The 20629-nt window shown below is 44.2% G+C and overlaps 1 protein-coding gene across 1 annotated transcript in view; it reads left to right on the top strand.

Annotated features, from left to right (window-relative positions):
- The first annotated feature begins 1147 nt into the window (after positions 1–1147).
- Positions 1148–20629, top strand: part of Pigu (phosphatidylinositol glycan anchor biosynthesis class U) — a 73775-nt gene continuing 54293 nt past the window's right edge. Inside the window, exons 1-5 of the mRNA XM_090352204.1 lie at positions 1148–1356; positions 5445–5509; positions 11651–11710; positions 14704–14766; positions 19172–19281. Coding sequence (XP_090208330.1) covers positions 1227–1356; positions 5445–5509; positions 11651–11710; positions 14704–14766; positions 19172–19281 — 428 coding nt within the window. The 5' untranslated portion in view covers positions 1148–1226. The remainder of the gene's footprint in view (positions 1357–5444; positions 5510–11650; positions 11711–14703; positions 14767–19171; positions 19282–20629) is intronic.

The raw sequence follows: 20629 nt of genomic DNA, 5'->3' as shown, positions 1-20629 counted from the left end.
TCCCTCTGCGTATGTGGTACCAAGGAATCGAACCCAGGTCTTTGTGCATGCTAGGCAAGCACTCTACCACTAGACCAACTCTCAGCCCCTGAAGGTCATGGTTTGAAGCCAGTCCAACCAGGAAAGTTTATGAGACTCTTATCTTCAATTAACCACCAGAAACAAAACAAAAACCCCCCAAACAACAAAAAACTGGACTGTTTGTCTTTTGTCTCTCCTTAAGTTCTACTACCCTCTACACTTGGGTCACACTTGATTTTCTTTCTAATCATCAAACCCATCTTGCTCTTTCCTGACTCATAGTAGTTTGATGGCTTTGCCTGGAACCTCTAATCAGTATCTCAGTCATAAGCCCACAACGGATATATTTTTCAGATAGGGCACAAGACAGGCTAAGCAACTTGTTGAAGGTTGCAGTGCTATTAACTCCATCACTCCAAAATATATCTTATAACTCAATATGGTACCTGGTAGATAGTTGGCGTTCAATAAACAATAGAATAAGTGAAAGAATACATTCAGTACTTTTTTTTTTTTTTTTTTTTTTTTTGCCAGTCCTGAGCTTGAGCTCAGGGCCTGAGCACTGTCCTTGGACTTTCTCAAGGCTAGAGCTCTACCACTTGAGCCTCAGCACCACTTCTGGCTTTTTCTATGTATGTGGTACCCAGGAATGGAACCCAGGGTGTCACGCATGCTGGGCAAGCACTCTACCAGTAGGCCAAACTCCCAGCCCACATTCAACACTCTTTAAAACCATTAAGAGTACACAAGCTTATGCACATCACCTTTAGAATAAAGGTTAACTACTATTAATGCTTTAGAGAATCCATTTTTTTTAAGTCGGGGAGTGAACTCAGAGCAGGGTCTCTGAGCTTTTCTGCTCTACCCCTTTCAAAGTTGTTGTTGTCAACATCCGCACAGAGCGAAGGTCATCTCTTCAGAACGGGCTCACAATCCCAGGACGATAACGACCGTACTATGACTTGTGATTTTACCATGCACCGCAATCCAAGGTGTCGCCCCCACACACGTTTGATACATTCCGCCTTCCGGCTTCCGGCTCGGCCTGCCGCAAGGGCTTCTGGGACTGGTAGTTCCCTGGTTAGCCAACTCCGGTGACTGCACCCGTGCACGTTTCACCACGGAACTACAGACGGCGGCGAGCAGGTGGCGAAGCTCTTCCGCCTCCCCTTTCCCTCCCGGCCTGCGCGCCCACCCCAGCTATCATGGCGGCTCCCTTGGCCCTGGTGCTGGCGGTGGCCGTGACGGTGCGGGCGGCCTTGTTTCGCTCTAGTCTGGCCGAGTTCATCTCCGAGAGGGTGGAGGTGGTGTCCCCACTGAGTTCTTGGAAGAGAGGTGAGGCCTCCATGAGGCCGCGGGCTGCCCTAGGCAGCCAGGCCCGCGCCGTCCCGGCCTGGGTGAATGGGAGGCTGGGGCAGTGGCGGCCGGCGCGCGGCTCGGTGGGAACTGACCGGCGTCCGAGCCGGGAGAGCTGGGGGCGGAGCTGTGGAGGGAAGGGGTGTGGAGGAGGAGCGAGATGGAGCCGCGGAGTCCAGACCACCTGCGGGGTGGGCCGGGAGGGGGCGTGTCCCCCTGTCCTGCCCCGGGCCGGCGGCACGCGTGGAAGGGGTGGGGTGCGGGGTGCTGGGTGGACCGGGGTACCTGCAGAGCCGCAGAGCCTGGCGCTGTGGCGCGGGATCGCGAGTGGGGTCTTGCGGGGTCACTGGGACGGGAACTGAAATGAGGGAAGAAGAGCATCCATGAATGGACTTAGCGCCTAGGCTCAGGGCAGGGTGCCTGGGCTCAGGGCAGGATGCCTGGGCTCAGGGCAGGATGCATAGGCTCAGGGCAGGATGCCTAGGCTCAGGGCAGGATGCCTAGGCTCAGGGCAGGATGCCTAGGCTCAGGATAGGATGCCTAGGCTCAGGGCAGGATGCCTAGGCTCAGGGCAGGATGCCTAGGCTCAGGATAGGATGCCTAGGCTCAGGGCAGGATGCCTAGGCTCAGGATAGGATGCCTAGGCTCAGGGCAGGATGCCTAGGCTCAGGGCAGGATGCCTAGGCTCAGGGCAGGATGCCTAGGCTCAGGGCAGGGTGCCTAGGCTCAGGGCAGGATGCCTAGGCTCAGGGCAGGATGCCTAGGCTCAGGGCAGGATGCCTGGGCTCAGGGCAGGAGGCATAGACTCAGGATAGGATGCCTAGGCTCAGGGCAGGATGCCTAGGCTCAGGGCAAGATGCCTGGGCTCAGGATAGGATGCGTAGGCTCAGGATAGGATGCCTAGGCTCAGGGCAGGATGCCTAGGCTCAGGGCAGGATGCCTAGGCTCAGGGCAGGATGCCTAGGCTCAGGGCAGGATGCCTAGGCTCAGGATAGGATGCCTAGGCTCAGGGCAGGATGCCTAGGCTCAGGGCAGGATGCATAGGCTCAGGATAGGATGCCTAGGCTCAGGGCAGGGTGCCTAGGCTCAGGGCAGGATGCCTAGGCTCAGGGCACAGGCTAGGATTTGCAGTGAAGTTTGCTCTAGTGTTCTTTCTTTCCTTTTCTTTTTTTCTTTTTTCGTAATTCAAACATTGGTTTATGCTAAGCACCTAGAAGACACAAATCTTGGGCTGAAGGAGCCACAGGTTACAGGGGGAGATAAACAAGTAGTTGTAATTATTTGTGAAAAGTCTATTTTCTGTGTCCACATAGTTATTTTCTTGTTCTGACACAGAATAAACTGCCTCCATATTTTAAATTTCTGAAGAATGGAAAGCTTGTCTTGGCTTCCTCCTCCCCAGTACTGGAGTTTGAATTAAGGTCCTCCCCTCTGCTTGGTGCTGTACTACTTGAGACATGCCTCCAGCTCTGCTTTTTTTTTTTTTTTTCTTTTTGCCAGCCTTAGGCTCAGGGCCTGAGCACTGTCCTGGACTTCCTCAAGGCTAGAGCTCAACCACTTGAGCCTCAGCACCACTTCCGGATTTTTTTCTATGTGTCTGGTACCCAGGAATCAAACCTCAGTCTTTGTGCAGGCTAGGCAAGCACTCTACCACTAGGCCAAATTCCCAGCCACTCCAGCTCTGCTTTTTGGTGCTTATTTTTTTTCCAGTCCTGGGGCTTGAACTCGGCCTGTGCAGTGTCCTTGGGTTTTCTCAAGGCTAGAGCTCTACCACTTTGGCTTTTTCTATGTATGTGGTACCGAGGAATCAAACCCTGAGACTCATCTCCAATTGATCACCAGAAAACTGAAAATGGCCTTGTGACTCCAGTGTTTGGGTGGTAGCCTTGAGCTGAAGAGCTCAGGGACAGCACCTAGGCTCAGAGTTCAAGTCCCCGGACCAGAAAACATAAGTAAATAAAAGAGCCTCTCAGATTTTTGTGCCTAGGCTGACTTTGAACCATGATCCTCAGATCTCAGACTCCTGAGTAGTTAGGATTACAGGTGTGAGCCACTGGCACTTGCCTTTGTACGTATGTATTCATTAAAGGCAGGATCTTACTGAGTAGTCCACTGTCCTCCAACTCATTTCTTACTGTATAAACATGTGATCCTTCTGCCTTAGCCTCCCCAGTGCTGGACTTTGTGCATTATAGGCAAGCACTCTACCACTAGGCCACAATCCTGGCCCCTGAAGTTATATTTATTTTCTCAAATAATTGAATGAGTGCTTTAAAATTTAATGAGTGCTGGTCTATGAGTGTAGCCTAGTGGTAGAGTGCTCGCCTCACATGCACAAACCCCTGGGTTCAATTCCTCAGTACCACATACATAGAAAAAGCTGGAAGTAGTGTTGTGGCTTAAGTGGCAGAGCGCTAGCCAAGTGCAAAAAGTGTCCAAGGACAGTGTCAAGGCCCTGAGTTCAAGCTTCCATGACTGGCCAAAACAAAACAAAACAAAAAAACAGTAAAATTCAATGAGTGCTTTAGGGGGTGAATATACTCAATAATTTATATGCATGTATGAAACGTCATGATGAAATCCATGTTTTGTACACATAATACAAGGTAAGAATTTTTTGACCACTAAAATAACTTCATTTTTATTTTCAACTTTTTTTGTTAAATTTATTTTTGTTACTTATTTATTTATTTTTGCCAGTCCTGGGCTTGAACTCAGGGCCTGGGCACTCTCCTTTGGCTTTCTCAAGGATAGCATTCTACTAATTGAGCCACAGAACCATATCTGGCTTTTCGTGTATGTGGTACCAAGGAATTGAACCCAGGGCTTCATGCCTGCTACACAAGCACTTTTACCACACTGGACCCTGCCCCCTGTCCCTATTTTTTTTTTTTTTTTGGGTGGGTCATTGGTCTTGAACTTGGAACTTGGGCCTGGATGCTATCCCTGAGCTCTCCAGATCAAAGCTAGCGCTTAACCACTTGAGCCACAGTACCATTGTACCTTTTCTGGTTTTCTGGTGATTAATTGGATATGAGTCTTATGGACTTTTTTTTTTTTCTTATGGACTTTTTGTGCCCCGACTGGCTTTGAACCGAAATCCTCAGATCTCAGCTTCCTGAGTAGCTAGGATTACAGGCGTGAGCCACCAAACCTGGCTTGGTATTTTTAAGTAGTACAAAGGGGTTTCAGTTTATGAGTACAATTCGTCTTGGTCAGTGTCACCCCTTTTTTTTTTTTTGCCAGTCCTGGGCTTAAGCTCAGGGCCTGAGCACTGTCCTTGGACTTTCTCAAGGCTAGAGCTCTACCACTTGAGCCTCAGCACCAGTTCCGGCTTTTTTCTATGTATGTGGTACCGAGGAATCGAACCCGGATCTTCGTGCATGCTAGGCAAGCACTTTAACCACTGAGCCAAACTCCCGGCCCAGTGTCACCCCTTTTATCACTCTCCCCCATCCATCTTACCCCACTCATCCCCTCCAGTTACACAGTTCCATTTTCACACTGGTGTGCTGAGTATCATGGCTGTATTTGCCCATCATTCCTCTCTCTGTTTGGCTGCCAAGACATTTTTGTTTTTTGGTTTGGCTACTGATACTTAAACTCAAGGCCTCATTCAAATGATAGACTAGAATGGAGGCATGGTTCAAGTAGCAGAGCACCAACCATGAGTGAAAAAGCTGAGCGAGAGCGCAGGCCCTGATTTTAAGTCCTGAACACACACACACATCAACTTCCTGGGAATGAAGTAAAAGGATTAGTTTTTGTTTTTTTTTTGCCAGTCCTGGGGCTTGAACTTAGGGCCTGAGCACTGTCCTTGAGCTTTCCCAAAGCTAGAGCTATACTTCTTGAGCCACAGCAGCACTTCTGGCTTTTTCTATGCATGTGGTACCAAGGAATCTAACCCAGGTCTTCATGCATGCTAGAAAAGCACTCTACCAGTAGGCCAAACTCCCCAAGGATTAGGTAAATTTTAAGGCCCCTTCTTGGTCCTGAGCATAGCATATTAGTTCATGACCCTCTACTCTCTCTGAAGTCTGAGTGAACTTGGATGTGTTACTTTTCAGTGGTTGAAGGCCTTTCATTGTTGGACCTGGGCGTGTCTCCGTATTCTGGAGCAGTATTTCATGAAGTAAGTGTTCTTATTTCCTCTTTGGTGCATTAAGAGTAGTTTGCAGTCATGGATACCAAAGCCTAGCCTCTGTTTTGTACAAGCATTTAAAAAGATCTATTTTTGAAAGTCATATTTAGAAATAGTCCCCTTTTTTTTAGACATCTTCATAAGAAGGAAGTTTCAAAATTTCAATGGAAATGATCCAGATTAGGATTTTAACTTGAGGAAATAAATGAAACTTTTGTAGAAATGACTATTTTTAATGGCAAATAAGTTGTAAACAGTTCCCAGTCCATGAATAGGTTGTGTGCTAAGTGGCATGAAATTGGTTCTTTGAAACCTGTTTTCCCACGAAAACTGAGGCAATGTTAGTTTCTTAGAAAGCCCAGCAAAGCTTATTTAACCCATAAAATTAGCTCTTACGATGAGTGAAAACACTCAATTAGTAAAAGCACTCTTAGAATAGTCCTAATCATTTCTTATGTTACTGCAAAAGCTTCCTGACAAATTATAGTTATAGTAAAATCTCTTTTTTTATTTTAAACTAATTTTTTTTCCCCAGTCCTTGGACTTAACTTGGCCCTGGCACTGTCTTTGTACACTTTATACCCAAGGCTAGTACTCTGCCACTTGAGCCACAGTGCTACTTCTTACTTTTTTTTTTTTTTTTGCCAGTCCTGGGGCTTGGACTCAGAGCCTGAGCACTGTCCTTGGGCTTTTTCAAGGCTAGTAGTCTGCCACTTGAGCCACAGCACCACTTCTAGCGTTTTCTATACATGTGGTACCAAGGAATCGAACTCTGGTCTTCATGCATGCTTAGGCAAGCTCTCTACCACTAGGCTATGTTCCTGGTCTCCTAAAGTTTTTGTTTGTTTGTTTTTTGTTTTTTTTTTTTTTGGCCAGTCCTGGGCTTGAGCTAAGGGCCTGACCACTGTCCTTTGACTTTCTCAAAGTCAGAGCTCTACCACTTGAGCCCCAGCACCACTTCTGGCTTTTTTTCTATGTATGTGGTACCAAGGAATCGAACCCGAGTCTTCGTGCATGCTAGGCAAAGCACTCTACCCCCAGGCCAAACTCCCGGCCCTAAAGTTATTTTTTTATTCTGTGTGTGTGTGGTGTATGAACCCAGGTCTTCGTGCATGCTAGGCAAGCATTCTACCACTAGGCTACTCTCTGAGCCCTTTTGTACTCAAGGCCAGCACCCTATTACTTGAGCTACAGCTCACTTCTGGCTTTTTGGTTGTTAGAGGTAAGGTGCTGGGAATATGGTCTAGTGGTAGATTGCTTGCCTAGCATGCATGAAGACCCAGGTTCGATTCCTTGGTACCACATACATAGAAAAAAGCTGGTGCTGAGGCTCAAGTGGTAGAGCTCTAGCCTCGAGAAAGTCCAAGGACAGTGCTCAGGCCCTGAGCTCAAGCCCAGGACTGGTGGGAAAAAAAAAAAAAAGACAGAAAAGGCCAGAAGTGGCACTGTGGCTCAGGTGGTAGAGTGCTGGCCTTGACTTCAGAGAGGCTTAGGGACAGAGCCCAGGCACTGACTTCAAGCCCCAGGACCGCCCCCTCCCCCCCCAAAATGGAGAGTTTCATGCGCTTTCCTGCCTGGGCTGGCTGCAGACAGTACAGGCATAAGCCACTGGTGCCCAGTTTGCCTTCATTTATTTTTTTTGAATTTTATACAGAAGAGAATTTTGTTGTATTTCTCCACATGTTCACAATGTATTCTTTTTGTTGTTGTTGGTTTTGTGACTTGAACTCAGGTCCTGGACACTATCCCTGAGCTTTTGTGTTCAAAATTCGCACTCTACCACTTTGAGCTCCAGTATCATTTCTGATTTTCTGGTGGTTGATAGGAGTCTCAGACTTTCCTGGCTTCAAACCATGAACCTCAGATCTGAGCCTCCTGAGTAGCTAGGATTATAGGTGGGAGCCACTGATGCCTGGCTGTTCACAATGTATTCTAATCAGTCTTGCTCTTTCAGTCACTCTTTTTTATGCGGTGGGTAATTGGAAATATGTGCTGAGTCTCTGATCTTACTAAAACCAAGTCACTTCCCTTCTGGTCCTGGAAGATGAGTGAATTAAATTGTAGAAACAGGCCAACCTTTTGGTAAAAATAACTAGAAAAGCAGATAAATACATAAAGTGTATATTTAACTTATTTATTAAACATGACATTTGAAATATGATATAACAAAGTGTTAATAAAGTCTTTTCAATAAAAAAGAAAACAATGTGTGTATTTAAAGACAACGGAAAGTACCAAAATAACCAAAACTCAAGAGCAGAATTCAAAAGTGAGACCAATAGTCTGAGATATATTTTTCTTAAGGCATTTACCAATTTGTAAGTATTACAGGCCAAGAGGTCATAGGCAGAAATTGTCTTGTGATAGGTCAAAGAGCTAAGCCAATCTATTGTGCAAAGCCACAGTGTTAGAGAAATAAATATTTCAGTATAGGACAACCAAGGTAGTAAGGTCCTGGTAAAGGACTTGGGCTTTCAGTTGGTGCTTGAACTCAGAGCCTGGGCACTGTCCTTACACTTTTACTCAAGGCTAGCACTTCTCCACTTGAGCCACAGCATCATTTCTGGCTTTTTCTGTGTATGTGGTAAGCAGGAATCAACCCAGGGCTTCATGCATGTTAGGCAAACACTCTACCACTAGGCTACACTCCTGGCCCTGAAGGACTACATTCTAAGACGAAGGATAGACCAGCTACAGACAGACCAGATTTACAAAGACTGAATTCATTTTCTACTTAGCTCAGTCCCTAATGGAATTAAAGCACTTCAAGTTTAATTGCTTATCATAGCTTACAGGAAATAAAATATAAAATAGCCTCATCCAGAACTCTGTAATTTTTCAGATAGTAATCAACCATTTAGTAAAACATTACTACTATAAGAGACAGGAGAAAGGTAATAAAAATAGATTCACGACCCTGGGGCTGTAGGCTCATGCCTGTAATCCTACCTATTCAGAAGGCTGAGATCTGAGGATCCCAATTGAAAACCAGCCTGGCAGAAAAGACCTTGTGATCCTTTTTTTTTTTTTACTTTTTTTTTTGGTGGGTCATGAGGCTTGAACTCGGCCTGAGCGCTGTCAGCTCAAGGTTACCATCCTACCCTTGAGCCAAGCCCCACTTACCATTTTCTAGAGGTTAATTGGAGATAAGAGTCTCAGGTCCTTTTGTACCAGGGCTGGCTTTGAACCTTGATCCTCAGATCTCAGCCTCCTGAGTAGCTAAGATTACAGGAATGAGTCACCATGCCCCGCTTCTATTTTTTTTTTTTTAATTTTTTATTGTCCGGTAATGCATAGAGGGGTTACAGTTACATTTGCCAGGTAGTAGGTGTATTACTTCTCACAAATTGATGCCCCTTCTCATGTTTTTGTCCCCATTTCCCTCCTCCCACCCGCTTTGTGAGACTCATCTCCAAAACCACCAGAAAACCAGAAGTAATGCTGTGGTTCAAAGTGGTAGAGGGCTAGCCTTGAGCTGAAGAGCTCAGGGATAGTGCCCAGGCCCAGAGTTCAAGCCCTACAACTCACAGAAAGAAGGAAGGAAGGAAGGAAGGAAGGAAGGAAGGAAGGAAGGAAGGAAGGAAGGAAGGAAGGAAGGAAGGGAAAAGAAAGAAAGAGGGAGTCTGATACTAGGATGATCAGACTTATTTTAAAGGGCTGAGTTAGATGTGGTACAATCCTATAATCCTAGCACTTGAGAAGCAGGAGGATCTTAAGTTTGTGACCAGCCTGAGCTACATTGTGACTTCTAGGCCAGCTAGGACTACATAGCAAGATTCAAACTTAAAAATTAAAAGCACAAAATCAATTATTAATATGTCCAAGATGACAAGATAGAAAAAAATTCACCAGAGGGCCAGGAATGTTGCCTAGTGGTAAAATGCTTGCATAGCATCTACAAAGTCCTGTGTTTGAGGGCCGGGAGTTTGGCCTAGTGGTTAAAGTGCTTGCCTAGCATGCATGAAGACCCAGGTTCGATTCCTCGGTACCACATACATAGAAAAAAGCTGGAAGTGGTGCTGAGGCTCAAGTGGTAGAGCTCAAGCCTTGAGAAAGTCCAAGGACAGTGCTCAGGCCCTGAGCTCAAGCCCAGGACTGGCAAAAAAAAAAAAAAAAAAAAGTCCTGTGTTTGATTCCTTGGTACCATATACATACATATATACATATACATATATATATATGTATATATGTATGAGAGAGAGACAGAGACAGAGAGACAAAGACAGAAAGACAGAGAAAGAGAGACAGAGACAGAGACAGACAGAGAGAGCCAGAAGTGGTATTGTGGATCAAATGGTAGAGCTCTAGCCTTGAGAAAGCCCAAGACAGTAATCGGGCCCTGAGTACAAGTCTCAGACTTGGTCCCCCCCCCAAAAAAGCAAAAATGATGAATTAAAAAAGAAATCAGTAGTCATAGTGGGAGAATTTTTCCCAAGGACTTTTTATTAGCATATACTAGTTGTGTGAGTAGTTCATTTTGACATTTCCATACATGCCTACAATGTACTCACCTTAACCCCTCTTACCACTTTCCCTCATCTTGTAACTCTTGACTCGTTAATTTATATTATTACTATTTTTTTTGCCATTCCTGGGACTTGAACTCAGGATTTGGGCACTCTCCCTGAGCTTCTTTTGCTCAAGGCTAGCACTCTACCACCTGAGCTACAGTGCCACTTCTGGCTTTTTCTGTTTATACAGTCCTAAGGAAAGTTTGATATTTTTTTAAAGGCCCTCCTCCCTTTTTTTGTAGTAATACCAGGGCTTGAACTCAGGGCCTTGTAGTCTTGCTTTTTCCCTCACAGCTGGCACTCTACCACTTGAACCACACCTCTAGTTTTACTGGTTAATTAGAGATGGAATCTTTTTTTTTTTTTTTGCCAGTCCTGGGCTTGAGCTCAGGGTTTGAGCATTGTCCTTGGACTTTCTCAAGACTAGCACTCTACCACTTGAGCCTCAGCACCACTTCCAGCTTTTTGCTATGTATGTGGGGTACCGAGGAATCGAACCCAGGTCTTCGTGCATGTTAGGCAAGCACTCTACCACTAGGCCAAACTCCCGGCCCGAGATGGAATCTCTTAAACTTTTTTTTTTGGTCATGGGGCTGGGTCTGGGCTGAGCTTTTCAGCTCAAGACTACCGCCCTACCCCTGGGCCTGAGCTTTGTTCCTGAGCTCTTCAACTCATGGCTACCATCATACCCCTTGAGCCACAGCACCACTTCCACTTTTCCAGTAGTTAATTGGAGATACGACTCTCTTTGTCTTTAGTGTCTCGGCCGGCTTTGAACCGCAATCCTCAGATCTCAACTGCCTGAGTAGCTAGGATTACAGACAGGCATGATCCACCTCACCCAAATCTTAAAAACTTTTTTTTAATGCTAGTTAGTTTGGAACTGTGGTCCTCAAATCTTACCCTCCTGAGTAGCTAGTATTATAGGTGTGAGCCACCAGTCCCTGGCCTCCTCCTCACTTCTTAAAAGAACTTCAGGGGCCAGGAGTTGGCCTAGAAGTAGAGTGCTTGCCTAGCATATACAAAGATCCGGGTTCAATTCCATGGTACCACATACTAGGAAAAAGCCAGAAGTGGTGCTGTAGCTCAAGTGGTAGAGCTCTAGCTTTGGGAAAAACCCAAAAACAGTGCTCAAGCCCTGAGCCCAAGCCCAGGACTGGAAAAAAAAATTCAACAGGTTTCATTGTTCTACTTTCATCTATGTGTATGAAATACATCAACCATATTTACCCTCATTCGTTCTCTATTTGCTTACCCTTCCCTCTCCTACTGGCATCTGTCCCAACAGAGCCTGTTTTACTCCTGTCATTTGGCATTTTTAGTGTATAGTAATTGTATCAAAGGAAAATAGCATTTGTATACAGATTTATCAGAATAGACAAAGGTATAATTTTCTAATTTACTTATGAGTTCAGAAGTTTTGGTCTACTATGGTATTCCCATTGGTTGTTTGGTATTCCTAGAACTAAGATTCTCCTCCTGGGTGAACAGTATTTTGGAGAGAGAACAGATTTTTTTTTTTTTTTTTTTTTTTGCTGAGGAATAGTTTCCCCTCATTTACAAGTGATAATTTGTGGTAAGATTTTACTAATTTTTTTGCATATTTGTTTTTCTCCTACAGACTCCATTAATAATATACCTCTTTCATTTTCTAATTGACTATGCTGAATTGGTATTTATGGTAAGTAATCTTCTACAAATTTATTATGTTTATATTTTTAATTTTATAATTATCTTGTTGATGGGGGAAAAAATTCCATCTTAAGAATTTAGATAGCTGGGTGCCAGTGGCTCACACCTGTTATCCTAGCAAATTAGGAGGCTGAAATATGAGAATTATGGTTCAAAGCCAGTCAGGGCATGAAAGTCTGTAAGACTCTTATCTCCAATTAACCACTTGAAGACTGGAAGTGGTGCTGGGGCTCAAGTGGTAGAGTACTAGCCTTGAGCTGAAGAGCTCAGGGCCAATGCCCAGGCTGAGTTCAAGCTCCATGACTGACAAATAAATAAATAACTTCTTGTATGAAGAGAGACATCTGGACCAGGAGTGTAGCCTAGTGGTAGAGAAGTGGCTCACACCTATAATCCTAGCTACTCAGGAGACTGAGATCTGAGGATTGAGGCTCAAAGCTAGCCTAGGCACAAAAGGACCTGAGACTTTTTTTTTTTTTTGGCAGTCCTGGGCTTGAGCTCAGGGCCTGAGCACTGTCCTTGGACTTTCTCAAGGCTCTACCACTTGAGCCTCAGCACCACTTCTGGCTTTTTTTTTTTTTTTTTTGTATGTATGTGGTACCAAGGAATCAAACCCGGGTCTTCATGCATGCTAGGCAAGCACTTTAACCACTAGGCCAAACTCCCGGCCCAGACCTGAGACTCTTATCTCCAATTTACTTCTAGAAAATGGGAAGTAGGGCTTAACTCAAGGGTAGGGTGGTAGCCTTGAGCTGAAGAGCGCAGGGTCTAGTTAAGCCCCATGACTGACCAAAAAAAAAAGTCTCTAGGTTAAATGGTAGACATTATTATTATTATTATTTGTGCCAGGGCTGGGGCATTAGCTCAGGGCCTGGGCACTGTCCCTGAGCTTTTGCACTCTAGGCTAGCACTCTACCAGTTGAGCCACAGCACCACTTCTGGCTTTTTTCTTTTTATGTGATACTGAAGAATTAAACCCAGGGTTTCATGCATACTGGGCAAGCATTCTACCACCAAACCACATTCCCAGCCCACTTCTGGCTTTGTGATGGTTAATTGGAGAAAAGATTGTCACGATTTTCCTACCCTGGCTGAGTTTGAACTACCTTCCTCAGATCTCAGCCTCCTAGATAGCTAAGATTATAAACATGAGCCATCAGGCCTCAAGATGGATAATGTCCGCAGATACTGTGTGATAAATAGACTAAAATTGCATGTAAGAGCTAGGCACAAGGGCTCATCACACCTGTAATCCTAGCTAATCAGGAGGCTGAGATCTGAGGATCGTGGTTCAAAGCCAACCCAGGTAAGAAAAGTCCCTCTGAGACTTGTCTCACATTGGCCCAGAGTTCAGGCCCTATGACTGACCCCCCCCCCAAAAAAATGCATTTAAATTCTAAAGAAAAAAATCTGTAGAGAAGTCTATGCAATACATCATTTGTCCTGCAGATTAGTTTTCATTTGGGAAAAGGAGTGCTGAAGTATCTCCACATCCTTTTATTTATCAATTGAAATTCTCTAGACAACTGTTGGAAAACTATGTGGGTATTTGTAAAAAAAAAAAGCTTTCCCATTTTTTAGAGAGAATAACTTCAAAAACACTTAAATACCTAAGTTTACTTGCTGCAGTTAAGAATTAAATTTGTCTGGGCCGGGAGTTTGGTCTAGTGGTAGAGTGCTTGCCTAGCATGCACAAAGACCCGGGTTCAATTCCTCAGTACCACATATGTAGAAAAAAGCCGGAAATGGTGCTGAGGCTCAAGTGGTAGAGCTCTAGCCTTGAGAAAGTCCAAGGACAGTGCTCAGGCCCTGAGCTCAAGCCCAGGACTGGCAAAAAAAAAAGAATTAAATTTGTCTATTTTATTTGATATTTTCTAGTACTAGGGCTTGAACTCAGCACCCAGGTGCTGTCCCTGAGCCTCTTTGTGCTCAAAGCTAGTGCTCTACCATTTGAGCCACTGCGCCACTTCCAGCTGTCCAGTAGTTTATTGGAGTTAAGAGTGTCATGGACTTTCCTGCCTAGACTGGCTTGGGACCACAATCCTCAGATATCAGCTTCCTGAGTAGCTAGAATTACAAATGTGAGCCTCTGCCTCCTGGCCAAACTTCATCCAAAATAAACTTGTATTCTGTTTTTTGTTTTTTGGTTTTTTTTTGTGCCAGTCCTGAGGTTTGAACTCAGGGCCTGGGCACTGTCCTTGGACACCTTCTGCTCAAGGCTAGTGCTTTGCCACCTGAGCCATAGAACCACTTTCGGCTTTTTCTGTGTATGTGGTACTGAGGAATCACACCCAGGGCTTTGTGCATGCTAGGAGAGCACTCAACCACTAGGCTATGTTCCTGGCCCCTCTTTTTTTTGTTTTTGTTTTTTTGTTGCCAGTCCTAGGGCTTGAACTCAGGGCCTGATCACTGTCCTTGGGCATTCCTCAAGGCTAGCACTCTATCACAGAACCACAGAACCACTTCTGGCTTTTTCCGTGTATGTGATACTGAGGAATTGAACCAGGTTCTTCGTGCATGCTAGGCAAGCACCCTACCACTAGGCTATGCTCCCAGCCCCCCTTTCCCCCCCCTTTTTTTTTGCCAGTCAGGCTGGAGCTCATGGCCTGAGCACTGTCCTTGGAACTTCTCAAGGCTAGAACCCTACCACTTGAGCCACAGCACCACATCCAGCTTTTTCTACATATGTGGTACCAAAGAATCTATCCTGGATCTTTGTGCATGAACACTTTCTGTGTGCTAGGCAATAGACATACATGAGCAGTAAGCATTATTGCCATTTTACTGAAGTAGTCGATAATTCTAGAGCAGATGTGGGACACTAGATTGAAATGGGCTGGATGGGTCTTAATGCTGAGAGTTTACCAGTTCTGCTTCCCTGATTGAGTCTTCCCTAAGTGGTCAAAGTGAGGGACAGGCAGCATTCTGTTCCTCCTACAATAACAGCTCTCCTATTCCTATTACTTCTTCTCTTCTTGACAGATAACTGATGCTCTTACTGCTATTGCCCTGTATTTTGCAATCCAGGACTTCAATAAAGTTGTGGTAAGTACTTATGGATGGTACCAAGCTGGTGGAATTTAGTAGCCTGCTGGTCTTTGTTCTTCCAAAGAAGCAAAGGTCATGTACTTAAGGATCCAACTGTTTTACAATCCTAAGTGGTAGTTAAGCTTCTGGAGTACAAATACCCAAACTGACAAGATATTTTACTAGTAAATACAGAAATGTCAGCTTACTCTATATAGCTTATTAATCGCCACCATCCATGCAAACTGAGACTTTCTGGAACAAAGCTGAATAGTAGTTATATTAATGAGACCCTTTAAAAATCTTTACATTCTTTCTTTATTATTGAAAGAAAATTAATACAGACTTTAGCTCATTGTGTTAGATAAAAGTTGGATTCCCAATGTTGATGAGTAATCTTTTTGGAAGCAGAGTGGTGATGTTAAAAGATTGAGTCCAAAGCCTCATGAATGCCAGACAAGTACCTTACCGTTGAGGCAGAACCCCCTACAGCAAAAGAGTAATGTTAATTAGAAATATTGGCATGTATTCATGCCTGTTGAAAGTATTGATGTAGACTTTACTCTTTTTTTTTGCCAATTGTGGGGCTTGAACTCAGGGCCTGAGCACTGTCCTTGGGCTTTCTCAAGGCTAGAGCTCTACCACTTGAGCCACAACAGCACTTCCAGCTTTTTTCTATGTATGTGGCACCAAGGAATGGAACCTGGGTCTTCATGCATGCTAAGCAAGCACTCTGCCACTAGGCCAAAATCCTGGCCCCTCTTTTTTTTTGGTCAGTCATAGGGCTTGAACTCTGGGCCTCCAGCACTCTACCACTTTGAGCCACAACTCCACTTCTGGTTTTCGAGTGGTTGATTAGACATGAGAGTATTGTGGGGACTTTTCTTCTGCTAGGGCTGGCTTTGAACCATCATCCTCAAATCTCAGCCTACTAAATAGCTAGGATTACAGGCATGAGACACTGGTGTCCAGCAACTTTATTTATTTTTGTTGGTTTTGGGGCTTCAGCTCTGGGCACTGTCCCTGACCTCTTCAGCTCAAGGCTAGTGCTCTACCATGTGAGCCACAGTGCCACTTCAAAGCAACTTTATTCTTAACTATGTAATTGCCAAGGGGAATTACATGGTGAGACCACCCTTCTTCCTCTGGAATCTGAGAGAATTGATGGATTAACCATGTGTATTACCCTTGTACTTATGAAAATAATTATTTTTGTCTTAGTAATCCTTGATTGTCTGGAAGCCAATGAGAAGATTTTGGCTGGCATGAGATAAGACTGTATCACATTTGTGTTGCCAATTTGTAGTTCTTTTTTACTTTGGTTTCCAAGTAGTAGAACTAGAAATAAAAATTATGTTGCTGTGACACTGGTCATCAGTAACAAATAAAACTGCTAAGTTCTAGAATTTTAGCTCTCAGAAGGATTTTTGTATGTGTATGTGTGTGTGGGGGGGGTTATAGGGCTTGAACTCAGCCTGGTATTGTCCCTGAGCTCTTCACCTCAAGGCTACCACCCTACCCCTGGGCCTGGGCATTGTCCCTGAGCTCTTCAGGTCAAGGTTACCACCCTACCCTTGAGCCAAGTGTCACTTCCAATTTTCTATTGGCTAGTTGGAGATAAGAATCTCAGGTCCTTTTGTGCCCAGGCTGGCTTTGAACCTTGATCCTCAGATCTTAGCCTCTACGTCCGGCTTCTCAGAAGGATTTTTAAACATCTGGATTGCAGGTTCTTAATTTTGAGACCAGTTACATACTTAGTGGTCTATAAAACCCTTGAAATGGTATGAAAAAAATCATATGTGAGCTTGGCACTAGTGGCTCATGCCTGTAATCCTGGCTGCTCTGGAGGTTGAGAGTTGAAGATCATGGTTCAAAAACCAGCCTGGGCAGGAAACTCAGACAAAAAAATATCATATGTGGGGGCCGGGAGTTTGGCCTAGTGGTTAAAGTGCTTGCCTAGCATGCATGAAGACCCAGGTTCGATTCCTCGGTACCACATACATAGAAAAAAAGCCGGAAGTGGTGCTGAGGCTCAAGTGGTAGAGCTCTAGCCTTGAGAAAATCCAAGGACAGGCTCAGGCCCTGAGCTCAAGCCCAGGACTGGCAAAAAAAAAAAAAAAATCATATGTGATATGTGAACTTATCATCTCTTTTCTGAAGTTCCTACCAGTTACTGGCACCTGATTTTTGTTTTATTTTTAATAGAGTTTTAATGTGTAGCCTAGCCCGGCTATATTTAAAAAATACTAAATGTTAATTTTTTTTCTTTTTCTTTTCTTTTTTCTTTTTTTCAGCTCAGGGCCTGAACCCTGTCTTTATACTTTCTCAAGGCTAGAGCTCTGCCACTTGACCCACAGCATCACTTCCAACTTTTTCTATGTATGTGGGACTGAGAAATCAAACCCAAGTCTTTCAAGCACTCATCACTAGGCCAAACTCCCGGCCCTCTCCTCTCCATTTCTTATCCCCCACAGCCCCCTTTAAAAGGAAAAAACACAAAAGACAACAATACCAACAACAAAAAGCCATGTTTCTTTTTCCTAGAATTTGTTTTGATAAATACTATTTTAGATGTTCTAATTTACACCTAAATTTCTTAATACAGCATTATTTTATATGCTTTTAAGGTTACGTAATAGCATAATGCATCGTATAGCCTATTGTGATCCTCTTATTTCATTATTAAATCTTTAATCATGCATAGAAAAAATGCTTTCTACTTTGGTTCCTCTGAAACACTTTTTTTTTGTTGTTAGTCATGCGGCTTGAACTCTGCTGTTGTTGAGTTCTTCAGCTCAAGGCTAGCACTCTACCACTTGAGCCACAGCACCACTTTTCTGGTGGTTAATTGGAGATAATAGTCTCATGGACTTTTGTGCTTGGGCTGGCTTTTTTTTTTTTTTCCTGGTCATGATACATAAACTCTGGGCCTGGTACTGCCCCTGAACTCTTCAACTCAAAGGTAGTGCTCTACCACGTTGAGCCACAGGGCCACTTCCAGTTTCCAGGTGGTTAGGACTTTTGTGCCCGGGGTTGGCTTTAAATTGAGGTTCTTAGATCTCAGCCCCTTGAGTAGCTAGGATTGCAGCCATGAGCCACCAGTGCCTGACCTGAAACACTTTTGATGCAGTCTTAGTTTTTGGCTCTGTCCCTGAGCTTTTACTCAAGGCTGGTATACTATCACAGGTTCATGTTGTCTAAAAATTCTCTGATTGCCCTGCGTGGTGGCTCACACCTATAATCCTAGCTGAGGCTGAGATCTGAGGATCACAGTTCAAAGCTAGCCCGGGCACTGAAGTCGGTGAGACTCTTATCTCCAATTAATCACCAGAAAACCAGAAGTGGTGCTGTGGCTCAAAGGATAGGGTAGTAGCCTTGAGCTGAAGAGCTCAGGGACAATGTCCAGGCCTAGAGTTCAAGCCCCACAACTGACCAAAAAAAAAAAAAAAAAAAAGATTATCTAATCATTTAATCAGCAGGGTTATCCATTTGGGGTTAAGAAACTTTATCTTATATATTCAATATTCAAATTGACCCATAGTTGCTTATATGTTTGCCTACATTGTTTTCTTTTGGAGCACACCCCTGAACTTGTTGGGACACCCCAGGGAAAGGCAAGGACTTTCCACCTCCATCCATCTTAACTCTCCAGCTCCCAGTCACACCCCGGTCTCCTTCATCACGCCCATTTTACTCCTCCTTTATGGGAGTTAAGAAGAAGAAGAAGGGCTGGAGTTTAGCCCAGTAGTAGAGTGCTTGCCTTGCATGCACAAAGATCCAAGTTCAATTTCTCGGTCTACCCAGAAAAAGCCGGAAATGGTGCTGTGGCTCTAGCCTGGAGAAAGCCCAAGGACAGTGCTCAGCCCTTGAGTTCAAGCCCCAGGACTGGCAAAAATAAATAAATAAGAAAAAAAGAAAGAAATCTTGAAACAAGAGAATAAGGATTGTTGAACATATTTTGCTTTGCTAATGAAGAACTGGTTATGCTACTCATTCATTTGGCCATTCGACAGATCTCTTTGGTTTGCCAGCTGTGCCAGGTGTTAGGCATACATGGTAAACAATTATGGAACTCAGTCTTAAGGAAAGCTAGGCATTAGTTATACAAATGAATGAAAAAAATTCTAACTAGAGTGAAGAACTGTAGTAGTGTGGCTCAAGCAGTGGGTGCCTGGTAAAGGACAGTATTCCTTCCTGAGGAAGTGATGGAAACGGACTAGGGAAGAAGGAGAGATCAAATTCAAAGGCCTGGGAGTTGGAGGAGCATTGGCCTGTTCATATTGCTGGAACTCCGAAAGTGAGTATAAGAGAAGCCTCGAGATGGAGGGACAGACCAGGCAGGTCCATGGGGGACATGGCAGGCTTGTCTGCATCCTATAAGCCATTTATTTCATGTGTTTTGTTATCCCTGCCTTCTTCCCAGTTTAAAAAGCAGAAACTCCTCCTTGAACTTGACCAATATGCCCCAGATGTGGCTGAACTCATCCGAACCCCTATGGAAATGCGGTACATCCCTCTGAAAGTGGCCCTGTTGTAAGTATTCCCTGATAAACCACAGCTCAGTGGCAACAAATGCAAGGAAAATCTGATGAGACTTTCCCATGTTGTTTGTTGTATTTTTGGAGATTTTCAGTCTTAGTCATCAAGTATTTGCTGTAGTTGTGTTTCACAACTGGGGTTCTAGCCAGCAAGAGACAGAGCCACTCTGTCTCTGTTGGGACAAAGACTCACTCAGGGACATGTACAATCAAACCCTTCAGAATACTTTCTGACTCAGTGCTGAACTAGTTACTACTTGTAACTACTATTTGCAAAAAATAGTAGTTTTTCAGTTTCAATATATGGATTAAAATAAAATTCTGACCTTTATATATGGTGGTTGTTTCCAAGCAACTCCCATGTTTTCTGTGCAGTTTAGTTACCCATTTGTAATTCAGAAATGGAAGTAAAATGTCAGGCAAACCCATCCTATCTGGGTGACCAGTGTAGAAGAATAGAACTTAATGAGGCTTTATTAAAGAATTCTCTAGGAGTGCCCAGTGCTGGCAGAAAGTTTACTTCTTTCAGGTTATTCCCACTTATATTCCGGACATTGATCAGTGAAAAATATTATTCAATCAACTAATAGTTGTTGAATATTTAAATACTTCAATTTATTCTTTTTTTTTTTTCTGGTCAGTCATGGGATTTGAACTCTGGGCTTAGGTGCTGTCCCAGAACTCATCAGCTGAAGGCTACCACCTTGCTCTTGAGCCATAGCACCACTTCCAGTTTTCTAGTGGTTAATTGGAGATAAGAGTCTCACAGACTTTTGCCTGGACTGGCTTTGAACCATGTTCCTCAGATCTCAGCCTCCTGAGTACAGTATTACAGGCTTGAGCAACCGCGCCTGGCTAATACTTCAATTTCTAAGGGCACACAATAAACAGAATAGATGTTTCCTTATGGAAAAACATGCTTTTCATTGGTAGCCCACGCCTAGCTACTCAGGAGGCTGAGATCTAAGGATCAAGGTTTAAAGCCAGCCTGGGTAGGAAAGTCCATGGGACTCTTTTCTCCAATAAATCCCCAGAAAACTGGAAGTGCCACTGTGGCTCAGAATGGTAGAGCCCTAGTCTTAAGTGAAAAAGCTTAAGGATAGCACCTAGGCCTTGAGTATAAGCCTCACGATAAAAATAAATAAATAAAAAGCAACAAAACAAACAAAAAAAATGCTTTAGAATACTTCACAGTTAAGCTGTGTGCTGGCAGCTTATGCCTGTAATCCTAGCTGTTCAGGAAGCTGGGATCTCAAGATCTTCAGTTTAAAGCCAGTCTGAGGGCTGGGTATGTCTCTTAGTGGTAGAGTGCTTGCCTAGCATGCATGAAGCCTTAAACAGAA

The sequence above is a fragment of the Megascapheus bottae genome, chromosome 18, assembly GCF_031878675.1.
Source record: "Megascapheus bottae isolate mThoBot1 chromosome 18, mThoBot2.hap1, whole genome shotgun sequence".
Classification (NCBI taxonomy): domain Eukaryota; kingdom Metazoa; phylum Chordata; class Mammalia; order Rodentia; family Geomyidae; genus Megascapheus; species Megascapheus bottae.
Note: the sequence above shows the minus strand (reverse complement) of the source record. Positions and strands in the feature narration are given on the sequence as shown.